General features: G+C 39.9%; 1 protein-coding gene across 1 annotated transcript; it reads left to right on the top strand.

The window, feature by feature from the left end:
* Positions 1–345: 345 nt before the first annotated feature.
* On the top strand, positions 346–20366 carry kcnk5a (potassium channel, subfamily K, member 5a). Its single transcript, XM_053510398.1, has 5 exons — positions 346–799; positions 13314–13425; positions 14996–15162; positions 15321–15489; positions 15804–20366. Exons 1-5 carry the CDS (start codon positions 614–616, stop codon positions 16736–16738), a joined length of 1569 nt encoding a protein of 522 aa, XP_053366373.1. The 5' UTR covers positions 346–613; the 3' UTR covers positions 16739–20366.
* Positions 20367–22353: the final 1987 nt, after the last annotated feature.

Here is a 22353-nt window from a genome sequence, read left to right as displayed (position 1 = left end):
TTTATTATTATTATTATTATCATCACACACACTTTGCCTTGTTGCAGCTTGAGTTTTAAACTAATTTACTTATAATAATGCCATAAATATGCAATGGGAAGTGCAATAAAAAAAAGGATAATGAAATAAACATAAAAGCTGTCTTGTTTTCCCACAGAAATGTCGCTCTGACTCTTGAACCTGTTTCCCCACAGTCTGAGGGTTGTTGTTGCGTCATGTGGTTGTGCTGCTGGTGGTTCATCAAGTTGTACTTCATTGTGTACCTCTGAGCCGCCGTAGCAGGCCCCGCCCCCTTCCCCTCCTGCTGCGCACGGGCGCTTTAATCAAGCGCTGCGCTCCGGGCTCCGCGCGCACATGGGCACGGACATGGGTACAGTCGGGTGCACACACACACACACACACTAACACACTTCTGTAACTGGCGTCAGCGGAAGGTGCACGTGTGAACTGGAAAGAACAGAAGATCGTTTTTTCTTCTGGACGAAAGAGAGCGAGACAGAAGAAGAGGCGCCTCGCGCGCGGCCGGGCATGCGCCCCTGAACCCGACACCCGGTGACCCTGTGCGGGGCTGCGCGCGCGCTCTCTCTCTCTGCCTCCCTCCCTGCGCGTAAGGATGGTTGATAAGGGGCCCTTACTGACTTCTGCGGTCATCTTCTACCTGTCCATCGGGGCTGCGATCTTCCAAGTGCTGGAGGAGCCGAACTGGAGCAGCGCAATGAAGCGGTACAGACTGGAGAAGAGCAAGATCCTAAAAGATCACCCCTGTCTCACTGAACCAGATCTCAACAGAATACTGGAGGTGTGGCATTTTAGTCATTTACTTCAACACATTCTCTCTTATCTCTCTTATATATATATATATATATATATATATATATAAAATTTTGTACACAACCAGGAAGAAGTTAAACAATTAGCAAAATCTTTGTGCTCATATGAGGATGGTAGAATAAAAAAAAATATATATATATATATATATATATATATATATATATATATATATTATTATTATTATATTTTATATAGTTTAAATAATATACTGTATATCATTGTACCATCCTCATATGGTATAATGTAAAGTATCATTATTTTGCTTATTGTTTAACCACTTCCTGCTTGAAGACATTGATTGAATTTATAGTAATCAGCTATAAATAAAGAGAAACCGTCAGCAGAAATTGCAATGTACATATACATACGTAGAGTTCGGCTCTCAGGACCGATATGGAATTAGAATGGTCTTGAAATATATATATATATATATATATATATATATATAAAATGTGTGTGTGTTTGTGGACATGTGTGTGTGTTTTAAAAAAAAAAACGAATTGCCAATGTAAGCACTCCCCTAAAACAATCAGAATATTCAAGGTCTGATTTAAAGCTGCATATTTGCAACATTTTTGTTCATCTTTGTGCATGAACTTCCTGTGAGGTCAGATTTCTTAAAATTGAAATACTTATTTTCAATATTTCTGACTTATATTAGAAACGTTACAAGAATTTCTATTCATTTCTTCTTCTTTTTTTATTTTAAGTGCTGCACAGGGGCTCTGCGACAATGCACATGTTGCAGAACTTCATATCCAAAGTAGCCAGCAGCAAAACAGGAAGGAACACGCTTAAACCTGTTTACAACTCATTATCTGTTTTGATAGGCTCGATGCTTTATAAGGACAACGATTTTGCTAACGTACACAGCAACTAACTCCGACTATAGGAAATGCAGTTTGTCCTCGTGAGGAATTGAAATAGTGCAGGAACGCGTGTCATAAGGATCTAATCTAAATATAATCTGATCTCATTAGTATTTTTTTAATAGTGTTGTTGTCTAGACAGCAGTCTCATCAGTCTGGTTTCTTGTCTTTCTTTTTTTTTTGCCTGGTAGAGCACATGCACGTCTCGTGTTTAATTATTAAGCCTTTTTATTGTTTTAACATTTTGCAAAAACAAATCAAATCAGTGCATTTTGTTAGCGTTGCATGTCACATTAACTGTATAAAAGTGCCTAAGCTTTTACTTTTAAAAACAGATGGTTGCATGTTATCTGTACTGTATATCCCAGCTCTCATACAATCACCCTTTTACAACACTGTATTTTTTTTCCAGTGTTTTGGCTGCGATGTACAAAAGATATCAGAAGCTATTGAAATTTTAAGGTTATTCAAGAACCTTGTTATGAATAAACGGAGGAAATGCTCACATTAAGAACGAAATGCTCAAATTGAGTAGAGTAGTAGAAAAACATTAGTAGAAAAGAGAGATTTTGGCGTATTTCGGATCAGTTCTTGTCCTGTACTCAGTCATGACATTTCATGACAAGGCTGCTTGTGAAAGGTTTTTTTTTCCCCTCTCACTATATCCACACTTGTGAGTACATTAAAACGCCTAATTCTTGTCCTTGTCACTTTTAAGCCTATCCAGAGTGTCAAAAGATATAAAGATTCTGTAGCAGGTGTATTCGTCTGAAAAAGATCAGACATGCAGAGACATGTTCAGACCCCCTTGTTCCTCCTGCACCATTGAGTACCCTCAGGCGTCTCCATAATGCATGAATCCTTACACCACGCCCCTTTTTCCCAAACTATCGTCCATTCAGAGGGAGGAGAAAAAACACGACTCCCATCCCCCGCTTCACTTCTCTTTTGTCACAGTTCACTGATGGCAGATTGGCTTGGAAGTGAAGGTTGGGTATGGCTCGGGGGTGGGAGGGTGGACTGGGGTCCTGGGGGCTGCTTTTGTGTGTCTGCTTTAGACTTCTTTAGCCAGGAGCGCCATGTGGCAGCTGGGACGGGGCATATTAAAAACGCCATGTGCTTATTACACAGTGTTATAAATGATTACACCGTGTTCTAGGTTTGTACTCAAGTACATACTTTGTTTTTTTTTAATTGCCGAATGGCTTGTCACTTTGTGACTCATGAAGCTACTTGTTTATTGTTTTATGTTATCGTGCAGTATTGAAAAAGTCAACAATGTCATCGCTAACATACATCGATCAGCCATAACATTAACACCGCCTCCAGGTGAATTGATTAACATTGTTCATTCATTGGTTCATCTTCTATAGCACTGTACTATCCTGTACAGGAGACTTAGGGTACGAGGTGGGGTACACCCTGGACAGGGTGCCCGTCTATCACAGGGCGCACATACACAACGGGCAATTTGGGAATGACCTGAGAAGGGAATCGAACCCGGATCCTGCTGTTGCGAGGCCATAGTGCCACCATTAGCATTGATTATCATTTATAGAAACTGTTAACAAGATCATGGGCATCCCAGGCTCATCTATGCTCGTGTGGATCGAAGGCTAGCCTGTCCGATCTAAACCCACAGAAATGCTAATGTGGATTCAATTAGATTAGACTCGATTCAATTTTGTCACTGCACATGTACCTGTATGGTAAAAGGCAACGAAATACAGTTATCTAACGAGAAGTGCATTTGTCGCAGTGCAAAATAATTTGCATATGTAAAGTTCTGAAAAAAAAAAAGTTGGCCACAATAGAAAGGTGTCAGGACACCCAGAGCATCACGGTTTACTAGGTTTGGGGTTTAACTAGCAAAGACTTTAAGGCTTTTGATCCGGCCTCCAATCTGGAAAAACAAGTCTCCTCCTTGCCTCTTACAGCACTTACAGGATCTACTGTTAACTTCCTGGTGCCAGATCCTGTAAGAGGTCTCGTGGAACCTACACCATATTGGGCTTTTAAGGTTTCAGTATCGAGGATGATCGGTGTATGCAGCTTTTTTTTCTTTTCTTTTTTTCTTTTTTTTTACAGCATGCACCATGCAGGTGTGTGTGTGTGTTAGGGTGTCGTTTTTCCATTAACAGCTGCATTCTTTGGAAATGGCAAATAATTAACCTGTTCAGCCCTAGATGTACATTTCCATCAGAGTTAACATTCTTGTAAATGGACCATATTAGTCTTGTTATAGAATAGTTGTCCTTTAGGTCTGATTAACCAGAACATAGGAACTCTGTTAAAGCTTTACAGGGTCATTACACAACGGAATAATGAATGCACACCGCTCTCACCGTTGCACTTCGGCGGTGGGGGGGGACGGGGACGGGATAAGCTTAGGTTCAGCTTCCTGGATGAAATGTGTAATCCAGAGATGCTCAAAACAGCTGTTAACATTTACCCTGCTGCGGGTTTCAGAGGTTAGGACCGCGGTTATAGATTCATCTGCTTTACTTGGCTTATATATGACGACAACTAAGCAAACTAGCCATGAATGCCCATGTCCAAATTCCTCTGAAGATCATTAACTTTGCAACGATATGATAGCATTTATGATGGACTCGAACTGAAACGGAGCCAAAGACCTTTGCAACCATTTTCCATTATTTTATAATTGGCCCAGATAATAATGTTCTGGAGTGGCATTCAGGTTGTGTATGTGTTCTGGTCTCGTTTTTCCTCTTTTCACACGTTTCACTTGTTCTGCAAGTTTTCCTCTCTTCTCTCCATCAGTGACACAGTGATTTGTTTCGTCTTGCGATTAATTCAGGGAACGTTCACTCCTGTTGGGTTTGACACTTCGTTCAGACCTTGTGTTAGCAGAACAGAGTTTGAAGGGAGTTCATTAAAAATTAAGACCTAAGTACAAGTCAAAGCAGTCATTAACATGAATAAGAGGAGGCACGTAGCAGAAAGACGTAGCATGAAGAGAGAGAGTGAACATTAGCAGTTGCACTGGAGTAGAGTTGGAAGATTATTTAAAACTTGAAATGAAAAATTCAACATCAATGACCTGCATATCAATAGTAACAATTAATCTTCTGATTTTCTGTTGTGCAAAATGTTTATCTCATAATGAAAGTTGACTCTTTTTTTTTTAGGTTTAAAGCTCTTTCATTCCATTGTTTCTATCTCCAGTGAAAGGCCGTGATGTGGCAGAACTTTAGTCCGTTTTATTCCGTCCAGTTTAAAGCTTCATGCTCGTCCAATTTTTTTGATCTACTGCTTTGTCATGGTTTTGTAATTTATTAATTTAATTATATTTTATTGTTGCTGGAAAAAAAGAGCTCATGTACTTTCATTTTCTGAGCCAACAATGAAACCCGATTGTTATCTTTTACAGTAGGTTTGATGTTTACCTTCATTTCTGCTCGTGTTAAACCTCACTGTAACTCTTCTAACAGATTTCCCTGGAAACTCGGCTGCTGACTTCTTACAAGAATCGAATAGAATATTTGGATTGTTTTGTGACAGTGGTATGAAATCTTGTGTGTGTGTGTGTGTGTGTGCATGTTTTCAGTCCAACCTGATGTTGCCACACCTGATGATCAATTGACAGCCAAGAACAACTAATTAAACAGGTGGAATCAGGTGTGGCTTCTGCCTAATTTCAACAAAAGCCTGTACACACACACTCCAGCCCAAATCTTCTGGATAAGCCTCAACACCCTGTCCTACGACCTGCAATGGGACTTGAATAATTATCTTAGTTTGTAGCCCCGAGTCAAATGGCAAAGCGAAAGCATAATGTGAAAGAGCGTCAAGGACTTGGCGGATTTTCCCCGAGTATGGATAACAGATTTCTCAGTTGAAACGGCTCAACGAAAACAGATCGAGAACTTTAAAGCTAAAGAATGTTCTGAATGTACAGGGACACTATTAGCTCAGTCACATGGTGTTGGGAAGCAGTTGTGAGCTTCACATCTCCATCGGCGTCTCTGACCACCTTTGAAAATGTTCTGCTAACACAAGGTCTGAACGAAGTGTCAAATCCAACAGGAGTGAACATTCCCTGGTTTAATCGCAAGGCAAAATGATCACTGTGTCACTGAGAAGAGGGAAACTCGCAGAACAAATGAAACGTGTGAAAAGAAGAATCAAAGGTTTAAACAGGACCACAGTTGTTGTTGTTGTTTTTCCCCGCCCCCCCTCGATTGCCCGAAATAGAAGAACTCGTCGCCCACGGCTTGCTCGTCAGGGACGACTAATCATTTTGATTTGATTTCATACACATTTTTCACATTTCGTACAAATTTCAATCATTTCTTTGTGATTGTGTAAAGCTGCTTTGCGACAATGAAAATTCTTAAAAGCGCCATAAAAGCGAAATTTAATTAAACAAAATTATTGTGTATTTATGCTTCAGGGGGGTCTTTCTTTTTGAGATTAGTTTAACTACCTGCCAGGAGAGGAGTCGACGTAAATCACTAACGTAATCGGATCCCGAACCTGACCAGACCTGCCTGCTTTAAGCCCAGCGCTTTGGTGCTGCACAGCTTCACACAGGGAAGCTCGTTTTTTAAGAGGCTTCACTGAGACGGTTATTGTGATAATGACAGGACGCGCCGTGTGACAGCTGTTATGGGAAACTTGAAAATATAACTTCAGTAAGGGTTATGCAAATACGCGAGGATTATGATTGAAAAAAGACTTGAGAGAGCAAACACAGCAGAAAGGCTGATTCGGATGGTTAAATTTCCCCGAACATGAAAAAGAAGCTTGTGCACACTCAGCCTTTTGTTTAGCTGACTCGGTGGCTCACGGCTCATGTTTTCACGGCGTGATGACGGGACGGCAGGAGCGACACGACGGTTGTGAAATCGGCACTTCGTTGTGTATCCGTTTTTTTTTTTTTTAACGGTGTTTGTTTTTGTGTTTGTGGAATTGATGGTCTTTTCTACCACATCTGAAACCGGCTGTTAAATTGTTTGCTTTTCTGGCAGTCGGCTCTTCTTGAGCTTCTTCTTGTGCGCTCTCTACACACACAGAAATGTAAAACTGCACACAGTTCCAATCCCTCAGCCACGCATCGGCCCACCTGATAACAGACGCAGTTTGTCGTTGTGGTTTTTGTTGCGTGCTGTTTATCAGTAGAGGCAGCGCGATACAAGTTGGTCATGTTTGTGAACTTTCAGTTTACCTGATGCAACGTTTATTCCCCATTCACTCCCGTCCTGTGTCATAGAACTGAAACCTGTTCCGTAAAGTTACGTAAAGAATAAAACACTTGGAGGCAGAAACATTTAAGTCACAGCAGGATTGATGTGAGATGTGACCCAAAGCATCAGTTGAAATATTTGCATATACTGTATATTGTAACGCTGTGTTCCAAATTCTATTAATCCACTTGTACCACGTTTGCCAACGACTGCACTTTAGTTTAGAAAATTTAGTAAGAAACTACACTTTGTGCTTTTTAATAATTAATATTTCACGTGGACTGTTGTGCACCTTCTGTGACACACATTGATTTTGTGGTTTGACCCAGGAAGTGGAAAATAAAAATCCCTACTTAGAGAAATCTTTAACATAATGAACATTATACCTTTTAAAATCTGTTTAAGTCACATCTTTTTGAATTGCCTTTATTATTATACAGTTTGTGCACCATACAGATCCCTTTAAACGAGTTATTATTATAGAAAAAAAAACTGTATGTGTATAATAATTGTTGCTGGCTTTCGAGAATTCAGCGGAACTTTTAGTAAAGAGGAATTGAAACTTCACTAACATGGCTTGGTTCAGTCAGACCCACTGTTATCATCACAATGTTTGTTAAAGTGCCTCCTTATACACCATCTACGCGTAATGTAGAGATCAAATTAAATAAAACCCTTTTGCATGACTGTTTCTTTTAGTATAGTATATTACTAGTCTTTAGTTATATTTATGTGCCATTTCAATGTTTACTTGCTTACAGTACTGTGCAAAAGCCTTCAGTCACCCCTCATCCCTTTATATTACATTAATTTAAATGATGAAGATTAAATTAAAGAAACAGGAACAAATGTTTGACTGCGACAGGCTGCAAAGTGCCTAAAGATACATAAATTTGTTTATGTAACAGTCTGAGCAGCGACCTCATTTCCCCTCTCGTCTGTTCCAACCCCTCATCACTCATCATGATCAGTAACTAATCACCACCTGATCATCTGCACCTGTTTCTCACTGGGTCAGAACTTAATGTAGATGTTTGTTTAAGATGTGCTTATATGATCCATAGATCACTGTGTGGCTTAACAAACCAAAAACATTCCTCTTAAACTGATGAGGTAGAGGGACTGGAGTGGACATGACGAGAGACAAAAACGTCCTTCAGGAAGCCTGGAGATCTACAGTAGATCCTCAACACTGCATTAGAAAATACAAGAAAATCTGGAGTCTTTGGAAGGAAAATATGAAGAAATGTTTTCACCATACTGTATTTTTATTTTTGTTTAGAGGTGATTCTCAGAGGTCTAGAAGTAAAGTCTGATTTGAAGTTTCAACCAATGAAGGAGGTTAGGAGGTTCTATCGGATATGTCAAGTCTTGGTTTTGGTTTCTGCATCGCTTTCATTCCTTTTCCTCCCTCTCACTGAACCTCATAACCAAAATGTGAGTGTTTTAACAGGACAGAATACTTGGATGGAGGTCCAAGTATTTGGAACACGTCTCATCGTATAACATTTAAAGATGACTTGCACGGCACAGTTAAGCAAATGAACATTTTAGCTTTACAACACACAGATCAAACGCTGACTGTTTGTCTTGATACAGAGACAAAATCATTACTGTTACTCGTTCTGTTGCACTTTCCAATCTTAATCAAGGTTGCCTGGAACCTTTAAATAATTTTTTTCTGTAAATGTGCTGCTGTAAATGCTGTACTTTTGCACGTTTTTAGGAATCCGACCGAAGCCGGTGGTTAGGCAGCGCTATTAAAAACAGCTACTTGAATTCCCAAAGGGGTTTCAAGGGTTGCGCAGGAAACCTCTCGTTTGGACTCGTGATGGCAGCGTGATGCCGAGTTAAAAACAAAGTGTCATAATGATTGCGGTTGTGCTGTTTGCTTGTGGTTGGCAGCACCACTGCGATTTAACCCACATCGGAGTGCGAGTGCGTCAGGAAAGTTCTGGTCAAGGTTACGATAGAAGCTGCATACAGCTTACGTGCAAAGAGCTAAAACAGGACATGTAGCACCCGTACATATTTGTTTTCAGCTTTGTGTTTGTGTGTGGGTTTGAGTATGATGATGATGATGATGATGTGGTCAGATGTTACGAAATTTCCAGGAACTAAAATCATAAGACGTGAAGGTATGAATGCTAGTCGAACCCAAAACCTTCCTAACTTGTGAATCATTGCAGTTTGCAAGCATGAAAACTTTGGCTTAGTGATATGAAGAAATGGAGAACTGTGCCTTCTGTAGTGTAAAGGATTTTAAAAGGCCGGGTAAAATGTGCACAATCCAGACACACGCTCACAAATCATTCTTGTGCTCGTTGGAGATTATTTGTTGTAGAGACAGACTTGGTTTGCTCATCAGATGCGTCTTATCTATTAAAATGTCTCTTTATGAACTGAGGCATAGGTTTATCTCCAGTTTATCAAGTCGGTTATTTCCAACGTGCTAAATCGCAACAGCTGTCACTGCTGACTCATGCATTGTAACTAAGCAGGGCGTTCAAGTCAAACCAGGACTTTTGATAACAGTACAGAATAACAGAACACAGTCCTGAGAGTAAACACTCCCTTTATGTCTCTATATAATCCCCTGATACACTAATGCACTTGTCCCAGTGTCTCACTAGAGCTTGGACACCATCAAGGTAGAAGGTTTTCTCAGTACGCCGGAGCCACGATCTGTGAATGTCCGTCTTATTCACATTTAAACTGCCGGCCTCCCAGGAACTGTTTCATTACATCAAACGTTTCATCACAAGTTCTGGTTTAATTTCCCTTGTACATATTTGTTCAAGATTCCAGAAAGATTGTCTGCATGTTTGTCTAAACCCCCTTTTTCAAAGTCATACTAGTCGATCGTAGGAGAGCATCCCAGCATCTGATCATCCCACACGCCCGGGTTAGTGTCTGTCCTCTCCTTCTGAGCTTCATGTGCTACAAGAACTAACTTCTGCAATTAAACCAGCTTCCTTTTCAGAAACACTTCAGTAAGAAAGTATTGCAAAATAATTATTTTTTACTGAAGAGGACCTTAAAAACACTTTCATTCTTGCACTGAAATTTTTCCTGCCAACACCATGACCGCAGAAGTGTGAATGGATACTTCTTTCTCAATAACAGAATTTTCCACAGACTGCAGAGTGAAAGCATCATGATGTGTTTAAGCCACAAATGGCGAGTACTTCAGCGCACTTCTGTTTATAGAAGCTTGAGCACCACAGAGCAAAAAGTCTTTGGCCTTGTAAATCAAAGTCCAACTCCGTCCTACATTCCAACATTAGCAAAGCGACTACTGAGTTATGACCTGCTGCTCCTGGTCCTGCCGTTCAACGTCTCTGTTTTGTCTCTGAGGGTCACTTGTTCCGTCTGCTCAGGACATCAGGATCAGAGTCTGTGCTTTATGAGGGTCACTATTTGGTGCACGTTACACTTTCTGTGAATAAGAAAGAATCACACTTGTTGTGAATGTTTTTAGCAGAGGGGAATTTTTTTTATTATTTATTAACGTGGATTCGTCTATCTGCTGAAACAGCAGTCATGCACGCATCGATACACTTTTTACTCAGAGGTTTCAGTGTTGAACTTTTAAACCCCAGCACCACCAAGCTGCCGCTGCCTTTAACCCTCAACTGCCCATATGTTTTTAATGAGATAAAAACGTAACTCTTGATAAGGGCGTCTGCCAAACGGCTGTTAATGGAAATGTTTCGGATCATTCATTAATTTCAAACAATAGATGCAATTTAACAAAAAATGTTCTTGGGATTTTACTCTGTAGGACAGCGAGCAGTTCGGCAGCTCAATTTGTTGAGTTCAAAAAGAAGGAAAAAAAATTTGTTGCCCTGCTTTAGTTATTTTTGCAGCTTTTGCTAGCACCGCTGCGTTTCAGGCGTTGACTGATGAAGTCCGCGATCGTCCTGCGCATGCACGGACGCAAAAAGGCTGCATGAGTGCCATCCGTTCATATTTAAGTCACATGATCGTAAGTCACATGATCGTGTATCAGATATATTTTAGGTCATGGAGCGCGTACAGAAATGACTCCGATATATTATGGAAATCATCAGATTTGTGTGTAAAACACGGAAAAAAAAATTAGTATTAGAGAAAAAAATATTCTGCCTTACAGAGTTCGACCCCAGCGTTCGTGTTTCATCGTGTCATGTGAATTTACAGAAGTGAGAATTAGGTGCAGATCATGACGAAGTAGAAGTCCACTTGTTTGCTTACGCTTCCTCAACGGATAAACACTTTCACATTCCTCGGTCTGTACGAGTTCAGCTTCTTGCATTATAAGACGTTTGTCAAGAATATTTTACCGAGGCCGTGTTTATCAACACCATATTTGCGCTGCGCAACTGGTTAAACACAACGCGGCCTAGACAATGGCGTGTAGCGAAGTGAGGTCATGAGCAGGTCAGCTTGGATCGGTCGCAGTTTTAAAGAGCCGCTGCTCGCCCTGAGACACACACACACACACACACACACACACACACACACACACACACACACGGAGGCAACGGCTAGGTGTGAAAGCTGTACGATGGCCCAGGCCTCCTCCGATGGAGCTGCTAATTAACTTGAGCTGAAGTGGAAGGTGGGCAATAAATACCGTCATGACAATCCGAACTCTCTTCCTTAAATTCATCACATTTATCACCACTTACGAAAGTGTTTCATTAAAATGACCAGCGTTTTATTCTACAGTTACACTTCGAGCAGATCTGGTTGAGTTGGTGACTTATTGGGTCCCATATGGAGAAAATTCCATAACAGAGTAAAAATCACTCCAACTAGAGAAAGAACACAAAATACACAAGCTGTAATCTTTTTTCACTTTAGACAAAAGAAAAAGAAATCAAGCAGCAGGGAATTGTACATTCAGTAGTTAAACGCTGAATATTTATCAGGAGTGAACATGATCTACATTTAAAAGTAACCCACAGTGTTGCGCTGCGTTGTGCAATTCTGTGTAAACCTAATTCTGTACGAATAAAGAAACAGTAAGCAAATAAGAGCTTGCGACAGGCGCTGGTTTATAGGAACCGAAACCGCTCCTGACACACGGACGCTTCTCTTACAAGTTCCACTGGGTCAGTTTTTCACAGGCTAATGAAAATGAAATAAAGTTCCATTTATTTCTGAAACACAAGCAGTAGTTAATTCTCAAGCAGTCTCTCATTGAGCATATTTCAAATTAAATCACTTTTATTGTCACATCACGTTACTGATACACTGGTACAGGACATGTGAGTGAAATTCTTGTGTGCAAAGTACACAAGCCATAGTGGTGTACAATTATAAGAATAGATATGCATGAAAATAAATATGCATATAAATAAGTACAGTAATAGTGTGCAAGTATATATAAAAATAATAATAATAATTTGTAAGGATAAATGCAATGAATGTGAACCAATATACGCATGTATATCCATAAAGAGATAATAAAAACTAATGGCGGTTATTAACATTTGCATGTTTGGACCATTAAAGGAGTTCCTGGGAGGCCAGCGTTAAAGCTTCAGACGTGAAGCAGGCAGTCCGGTCATGGCTCTGGCGTATTGGGGAAACTTTCTACCTTGATGGTGTCCAAGCACTAGTGAAACACTTGGAACTAGGATGAGTGTATTTTAACGGCGTTCAGTTATTCTGCACATATCAAAAGTCCCGCTTTGACTTGAACGCACCTCGCACATGGAAATGTTAATAAAAACGAAAAAAAAAAGTGCACCCTTAAAACATTTTTTTGATTGACCCAGCTTATGATTAGACTTTTTTTTTTTTTTTCTTCATCAAAGACGCAAACATGATGTGCATGTCAGCCTACGCAGTTATTTTTCAGGGAAACAAAACACTGAACGGGGCAGAACCCTAGAGCTTTACTTGCCCAGTGGGGTAAATAAGAAGTTTATGATTTCCTAGGCATGGATTGAGTTTTGTGTTGATTTAATCAAAACAATCAAATGTTTATATTTTTATTTCAAATAACGTAATAGTCTGCTGTGAAAAGTGATTTGTTTATCTTCAACTGGAAGCGACTTTAAATCCCCCCCAGGCCCGGACCCCAGCTGCACTTTTCATCTCTGATTACTCGACTGCCAAATCGCTGTTTAGGGACGCATTAAAGTTTAGTCTGCCGCGTCTCTGCGATAGCATTGCGTGCTGAGAGCCCTGAGTCATTTCCAAAAAGCCCTCCAGGTGAGGAAGAGCCTACTCATGTCTGAGGGTGGCCTGTTTGCAGGATCCTCATCAAGTACCATCTGACCATCTCAGTCAGTCACAGGAAGGATGTGAGACAGCTTCTGGTGTCGCGCACCACAGGTTCTGACTGCTCATCTTCAAATTGTGTAAAAAAAAAAAAATCATCCTAAAATGGTCATCTGTTTCAATCTAGGTGGTGTCCGAGGCTGCGGGACAGGGAGTCACCATCACGGGAGACAAACCCTTCAATAATTGGAACTGGCCGAACGCTGTCATATTTGCTGCTACGGTCATCACAACCATCGGTAAGAGTCGCATCTTTCTCTTCGACCGTGAGAATCACTCAATCTGTTTATTGTTTGAGGATAAACAGAGGAAGGCTGGTTTATCTTAACTAATCACAAAGGGCAGGAAGTAGTTGACTTTATTTATTTTCCCTGTGGGTCAAAGATTCCGTTCAGGATTTAATTCCTATAAAAATCAAAATATTTATAAGTTAGATAGGTCTTAGGGATCGTATGGACCTGGCTGATGGATCACTCAGGTGAACTTTTTAGCAATTTGTCAGAATGTTCGGAGTCTAAACGTTCAGTACTGTTGTTCTCCGATAAGAATGAAAGTTGCTTGAGAAGAAACTTGAAGATTAGCGGAGAGTTTGATAAGCCGGTGGTCTCAACAGAGACATTAGAGGCCATTTCCTTCAAGGCTGTTCAAATACAAAATAACATGGCTTTTTGCTAAATACCGACCTTGGATTATTTCTATCTGACAGTTTTGTGTATCCAGGAAGTTGAGCCGTAATGTTTTCCTCCTTGATGGGGTGAGATGGAACATTTGAGCTTTATACTGTATTTGATAGCAGTTGATTTTTAAGCAATATGTTGTTGATGTTAAGAACAATTCAGGACAGAAACACCCTTATTTAGATTCTTCTTTTGCAAAAAAAAAAAAAAAGTTAAATCAAAATAGAACAAATAATAATAATAATAATAATAAGCCGCTGAACTCCCGGGTGGTAGAAATCTCAGATATATTCAGTGGATTTCAGATAACTTCTGCCAGATAGAGTAGATTAGATAAGATTAGATTAAACTTTATTGCTATCGTGCAAAGTTCATATACGAGTAACCAGAAGTGCACAAGTGGCATATTTCGCATGAAAAACAATAATGTATATAAGGCTATGATATAAGGGGTCATGTGTACAGGGGTTGGTGTACTGCTTGTCTTATGTATTTGAGCTGCAGTAAGTATTATAAATTATGTGTATGTGTGTGCGTGTCCAAATGTACCTTAAAAATAAATGAATAAATAACATTGCAGAAGAATATTTACATACCTGTAAGAAAAGGAACATATTAATGTACATAGAGAGCGTCTGGAAACAACCGGGCAGCTTTCAGATGAAAACAAAAGAGTTCGAGTTCCCAGAGGAACCGATATTCTCCAGCATGCTCAGTAAAACCTAACAGCTGTTATATTAATTATAAAGCTACACAGATCTGTTTCTAACACTAAAGCAAAGAGTTTTCACACCAAGTACTGACTGTTTATTTTATAACCCTTTAATGCTCTTTATAGACGTGCACTTTGGGTAGAAATGTTTTCAAAAGCATCGTATGGCATTTATAAAAAAATGTTTAAATATGTTCCCAGGACTTTTGCACAGTAATGTAATTATAAAAAAAAATTATGCTGGGCATAAAGGGGCGTATACAGTAGCAATAATGGGTATACTGCTTTATATAGCAGTGATATGACTGATGTGGTGTGTGTGTGTGTGTTTATGTAAAAAACATACAGGCATAAAGGTATTGAAATAGAAGTTGAATGTGTGTGTTTTTTATTAATTTTTTTTCTTTTCTATTCCATCAGGTTATGGCAACATTGCCCCTAAAACCTCATCCGGGAGGGTTTTTTGCATTTTCTACGGACTCTTTGGTGTACCACTCTGTCTGACCTGGATCAGTGAACTTGGCAAGTTTTTTGGCGGAAGAGCAAAACACCTCGGACAATCTCTCACTAAACGAGGTGTTTCATTGGTAAGCACAACCTGTTTCATAAACATACGGTGTGGGCCCTCCGTGCAAAGCCTTTAATTATTATTTTTAATAAATTGGTGTTTTAAAATCAAACCATACTTTGTCCTTGATACATATTTTAATATCCTTCTTCCATGTCTGTCTTTTTTTCTTTCCAGAGGAAGGCACAGTTCACCTGCACAGCCATCTTTGTGATATGGGGTGTACTGGTTCATTTGGTCATTCCTCCATTCATTTTCATGTCTCAGGAGGGTTGGACCTACATAGAGGGCTTGTACTTTTCCTTCGTCACCTTGACAACGATTGGATTTGGTGATCTTGTAGCAGGTGATTGTTGCATGGGTGTGCATGTGTTGAATTGAGGAAAAATTATACAGAACAGATTATTTGCAAAGTTATCAGCCTATACTGGGAATGATTGTGCACTTCTGTTCCTGGTTGTGTATGCATATGATAACTGGCATTGCAGCAATCAGTGTGCGATTACAAAGGTTCCATTTTATTGGGTATCAACTTTCCCAAGACAAACTAGTTAAACGAGAATGTGCTCATGCCCCAGACGTCAGGCTTATCTCTAGTTTCTACTACTGCTGCTCTGTAGATGTTGTTTTCACATCCGAGCTCTGTGTCTGTGTTTCTAGGTGTTAATCCCAATGCAAACTACCCCACTCTGTATCGCTACTTTGTGGAGGTATGGATATACCTGGGTTTGGCCTGGCTCTCCCTCTTCTTTAACTGGAAGGTGCGGATGGTCATCGAGGCTCACAAAGCTCTGAAGAAGCGGCGGAAACGTCACAAGCTCACGCTGGATGAGATCAAGCACTACAAAGAGGCCAACAAGGCCTTGCAGTTACCACCCGCCGGCAGTGACGTCAACATCTTCAGCTTCCTGTCCAAGAAACGGGAGGGCTACAACGACCTCATCAAACAGATCGGTACCAAGAAGGAACGAGATCAGAATGCCGGTGCCATCAGCACCATAAAGCAGAACGAATTCCTCCGCTCCCAGAGCTGCAACGATGCCGTCTGCATCAACGGAAACGCAATCGTCAACCTAGAGCAATCGCCCAGGCAGAAACGCCGCTACAGCTTCAGTGACCGCGTCACGGTGGTCTTCTCCAAGTCCAAAAGCTACCTGCTGGGCTCGGATGAAGGCCCACTCCTAAATGAGATGCAGGTTGAGGGTGAGCTGGAAGCGGACATGGGGACGATGTATGAGAATCAGTTGGATAAAGAGGCAGGGGAGGAGCACAGGACCCTCGGGCCCGGGGGCTGCGCTCCTGGACGTCATGCGTGGGACTCGAATGAGTATCAGCCGGTTATTATTCAGAATGCCAACATCACTTTTATTGATGAAGAGAACCTGCTGAACAACAGCCTGGTGGATGAGGACGAAGATGACCAGGTCAAGGTCAAGCTCTCGACCTCGGATGAAAACGGTGAGTCCGAGACCGATTCCAAGGAGGAGCAGTGCTCAGAATCGGAGGAGTCCGTGTTCACGGACGGATCTGATCGCGGTCATTCCTACGAGCAGCTGGTGGAGGAGTATTCCAAGGAAAACAACACGGACACCTGAAGTAATCATCCATCAGTGTGTTTGTTTTATTTTTTTTTTTTTAATTATGGACATTTTGTGCGAACTTTCAGACATTTCCGTGTCCAAATTGATCAAAGAAACACTTTTTGCAATCCATTTCAAAACGTTCGTTGATGGAGTCAATGTGAATTGCATCTGAAGTCAGTATTACGCTGAGTAGACGCTGTACAATATTATTAAGCAAATGTCTTACTCCACAACAGCCCATGACCGAAATGACCTGAACGAACTCTATGGACAGAGCGTCTGAAGCTAGAACTCAAGACTGTGTGTTAGTTCTTTCTTTAATCTGTGGTCTTATTTCTAGGTTTGCCTAAAATATTCATTATAATTTATTAAATTATGTTTGGGGTGGGAGGGGCTTAAGTGTAATGATAAGCCGAATGAGTTGCAGACTGGTTCAGGGGAGACGAACCCGTCACGTGATTCCTTTAAGAATCGCTCCTGAGTCTCACTTTTATTCACCATATTGGTGTTTTTTTTTTGTATCAACATAATGAAGGACAACAGCATTCTATTTGCATTATGTTTTGAACCGTTTTTATAGGTTTTGACATTTTCATCACAATTTTCTGGATGTAATTGCCAGTCTGAGAGTCACGGCTACACGTGCTTCCTCTGAGGCATGATAAGCTTTGTGTCTTTTACATTTATAGTTTGGATTTTTTTTTTTCTTTTAAAGTCTGTCTTAAATCAAAATTGAGCTGAATATCAGTACATTACGGTAGGTCTACTGTAGGTCGTTGTAGATCTTCCTGCTCAGTGAGATGGCACAAGCTTCATATGAGTTCCAGCTGAACTTTGGAACACATTTACTCCTGGAACGAGGGTTGTGAAATTTGGCCTCCATTACATACGCTGTGCTCGCGTTCCAGGTGAGAAACTTCACGGTCGGTGTGCAGAACATAAAAAATGTGTAACGACCAAGAACTACGATAATGCACTTCTATACACCTCAACTCTGATTTAGGAAAATCCACACACTTCCTTTACGGTCCCTGACATTTACAACTTCCCATTTTATTTGTGAATCTGTGTGTAAACGCAGTCAGTCAGTTGCGGCGCCCCCTGTCTGTGGACAGCATATTGCACTAGTCTGATACAGTCTGAGCCATTAAAGACTGCTCTGTTCCCTCGCTCGTGTAGTATTCAGAACCAAGTCTCTTCTGAGCACTGTACCAATCTGGCAGTTACCTTTTTAACATATTATTATTATTATTATTTTTATTATTAAGCTAGCTGGATTAGATGGTTCATAATTTGATGATGGTCCTGGATTTTTCTGTTGTCAGGCCTGTCTGGAAGTTCAGACGCACTCGGGCTTATTTTGCGTAAACAAGATCAAATCATGCATTTTGACGCTTGTTGTTTATGCTATTCCAAGTTCTTTTTGTGTATTTGAGCCAATGGTTATTTTTCTGATCCTTAGATGGTGTTTTAATAATTCCAGATAAATCAATCAATCTGTACTAGTTCCTCAGGTGTGTTCGAGGAGCTGAACTGCTACTACTAGTCCAGTCTAGTATAGTATTGTGTGAAAGTTTTGAGCCCCCCCTCATTTCTTTACATTTTGCCTTCAAAGCTCCAGACGTTCAAATATTTTGAATGTAGTGTCGAGGAATACTTCTCCAGGCCTCCTGATGGACTTTTCTGTCTCTCATTTTTTCCCTGTACCTTAGCAGTTTTTTTTTTTTTTTTTCGTTAAGTCACACAGTGTCCAAACATTTTTTCCTATTTCTTTATTCCTGTTAAATCTTTATCATTTCATTTTATTAACGTAAAGAAATGATGGGTGGCTCAAGACTTTGCACGGTTCCGTGTATCTTGATTTTGCAGAGCATCGTAAAAAGGATGGCACTTAAGCCAGGTGGTTGTTGTTGTTTTTGTTTTTTCAAAGGTTATGTGAAGTTTGTTGGCCTATTATGTCTTAAATTATTGTTTGTTTTTATTGGTTAGAGCAAATATTTACAATCTCTCGCCTAGACATGCCTAAAACAAGGACAGACACAGAGGCACGAATAAACAGTGCAGAAATAATGCAGAATTATTTTACCTAAACTTTAATAACTGTCTTCAATGTCCTCACTCCTAGTTATTAATGATTAATATTTCACTTAAGGTAAAAAAAAAAAAGAAATTAGTTTTTTTTTTATGTCCTATTATATTAGAATTATAACAAGGTGAAGTTATTATATAATGCAGTAACCACCTGATTCTCCCTCGTCTGCACTTGCGTCGAGAACGTCAGGGGTGACGTTTTGTAGAAATGCTAAAATCTAGGCAAACAAGGCAAAATATGGATATCCTGCTTGTAATTCCCTCGACTGGGGAGTGTGTCTCTCACAGGCCTCCTGCGTCACGGTGCAAGGCAGCACCAGTGCGAGGAAAACGGCTTCCTGAGGGTGTTTCCTGTCTTGGATTAATTACACAGCGCACATCCTTGGGTCAGTTTGTCCTAGTGCTGCCTCGTGTTCCAAGATTCGTTCTGTTCATTTTTTACTCTAGATTTGTGTGTGTGTGTGTGTGTGTGTGTGTGTGTGTGTGTGTGTGTGTGTGTGTGTGTGTTAGTACTACACTGGCTCACTACATATGCTGCCTTATTAATCTGTTCTAAGTGCACTTGCTGCTCTGATATTAATTGATGTCCATATGCCAAAGCCTTTAGTATTGTTTTGGATGCGTGTTTGAGCGCAGCGACCTGCTAGTGAACTGCGGTAGCGTTGTTGATCACTTATCCACTTGTTTAGGTTAATTATCAGTGATTTTAGCAATTTTATTTGATGCAATTTTCAAAACACATTAGTAAAGCTGGATCGTTTCGTGAAGTGCCTGCAAACATCCTGGATAAAAATCGAATCTCCCAAGTTCTCACCGAGATATTCGTGCGCTCTCGCGTATGTAAACACTGGGGACCTGCTTGAATGTAGCCGCCACTTTGTTCAGGCCATAACCTTGAAGCCTTGTAATCTGTATTTACCTTTCCTGCACTCGGAGTGACACAAGTGGCCGTAAACCTTACGCAGGTGATCGAGGTTAAATAGTGACCGTTTAAGCACGTCATCTTTATGCAAACAGGAATGTTGGAAAAATCTCACGTGTCTATAATCACATTTCTAAACTGTCACGTTCTTTTAAATTGTTACTGTAAATGGATGTTCAGTTGATGAATGAGTTATTTCGTGTCTGTTTCGTGATGTTATGTGCCGACTCTTTCCATCGAGCGTCTCTCGGTGCCACATCGGCTTCTCTGTTTAAAGCTTTGTGTTCAAACTGCATCCTACTGATGATCAGCTGAAAAATGTTTGTCGAGGACATTTCTATCCTGTAATCCTTTAGGATCAGGTACTATAGAAGGTGGACTTGTGTTTCTCTCTCTCTCACACACACACACACACCACAAACTTGACTGAATGCAGGCGAAAAACGAACCATTGTTTTTGAGTCTGAGGTACTGCTCTGGTTTTTGAAGGATTTAAACTCGTGGTATTTATCATTTCCCTGACTTGTATTATTCACACTCCAGCATATTGTAAAAAGTCTTGTTTTAAATGTGATGATTTATTTCAATTTTCTGTTTTCGAGAAATAAAGATTTAAGAATACACTTACGTTTTCCAGCTGTATGTGTGAATCAATTAAATAATTACTTTTGAGTTTGAGAGTGCATGAATCGGGTTTTCTAAGAATATCAGGTGTTAATGTGAAGCCTCTATCTCAATATTAGGCATTAATTAAGCATTAGAGTCATCAATTTTAATGCATTTGTATGTGCACTGTATGTCTGGTCTTGTGTGCAGAATGACTTCCAAACAATAAGTAAATATTCTGTGCTTCGGCCCTTTAAACACTTAGCCACACACACACAGCTGGGAGAAAACCGTCAGTCCATTTGCACTCTAAATGTTTACTTTTCCGACACATTCCTTCTGCATCGGAGTGCCGGAGATTACGGAGTCTTACATACCAGCGAGAAGGAACAGGCTAACTCAACACATCGCTCAGATGTAGTGAAGTGAGAAACAGACATCCACGTCCCCCCGAACATTACGACTGAGCCCTTGAGCCCTGATTGCATAATCCGGCAAAAATAGGGGCAGGTTGATGTTTAAAGGCGAAACTGAGCTGTTGCTGACGGTGGAGTGAAACCTGTTTCAGCGACAGGAGGTCAAAGGTGGCTCGCGTACAACAACGCGACGCAGAACGAGCATAAAAAATAATGCTGCGATGCAAATCACAATATTCTTAAATAAATCTAAATATTTCTTCCTTTCTGTATGCTTAGCATATTGGCTTAAAAAGAAAGTGTAAAAAAAACCACCAACAGTCTAGTTCATGGAGGATGTGCGGATTAAGCACAAAATAAGTGCTGGCTAATGCGCTAGTCACAAGACTGAAACTCTCCTGCTGTCCCTCTGCAATGAGGGCAAAACTATACAGCGTGAGGGAGAGCTGGTCCGGGAGTTTATCAGGTGTATTAACGCAACTGATGATAAATTCAGATTTAGAAATAAAAGCAGTGTCTCTTATGTAATTTAGATTTTTTTTTTTAAGGTCATACAGGTCATATACTCGGAACTCTGCGTGATCGCTGAACCCTGAGCTCTACAAGGAATCGTAAAGGATTTAAAGGCCGAGTGTACGAGTCTTTAAATCCTTTATGATTCTTTGTAAATTTGATGGTCTGGCTGTTACACAGAAGTAGAACTTGTTTACAAAAGATCCATGTAACCTTTAGGGACGTCTATTTCTAGGAATGACTAAGCTGATCTGTCTCAAGAAATACAAACACTAAAGACAATGTGAATACACTACACTTGTGGCATTGTGTTGGGTGTGATGTAATGACTCATAATCACACCATCCGGTGTCACCCACAGGAGGATACCACCCGTCTTAAGGCCGGTTCCTCTCAAGGGTTCATCATGCCAATTTTTAATTGTTGTTTTTATTTTGTTGTTTTTTTGCCATTATCGCCACTTCTTTTCTCATTAGGGATCTAAATATAAATCCATTGTGACTGACTGTTGTCACACACGTTACAGACGGCACAAAAAGTGAAATGTTAGTAAGTGAAAATATCTTAAGAGTGGTTATGTTTGTCATATTGATATAAAAATATTAAGCCTTTTTTAGACAGATTGTAATATTTTTAAGTGTAAATTTCTCCGCAGATACTTTTGCTAGTTTTTTTTTTTTTAAAGATGCAAAAAAAATACATTTAAAAATATATAAAGTATATAAAATATACTTAAAAGTATTTCTAGAAATATATTTTTTTATATCTATAAATGTTAAATTTGACTACATTCAGGATATTTTAAATCGCTGAAATATCACTTGTTGTAGTGGATACATTGACTTGAATTGAAATTGTATATTTAATACATTTCAATTGTAATTATAACGCAATCTTCGCATTATAAGGTATTTCCAATACCTGTGATTACATTCATTCAAGTTAAAGAAATATATATACTGATAGATTGTATAAAATATAACATTATAAAATGTAAACAGAAGAATCAGAAAAACAAATATTAAGCACAATAATGATTATAATGATTATTAATTTAACCTTTTACCTGCTGCCTTGGG

The sequence above is a fragment of the Clarias gariepinus genome, chromosome 13 (assembly GCF_024256425.1).
Source record: "Clarias gariepinus isolate MV-2021 ecotype Netherlands chromosome 13, CGAR_prim_01v2, whole genome shotgun sequence".
In the NCBI taxonomy this organism is placed as follows: Eukaryota; Metazoa; Chordata; class Actinopteri; order Siluriformes; family Clariidae; genus Clarias; species Clarias gariepinus.
This window is presented reverse-complemented; position numbering and strand designations above follow the sequence as displayed.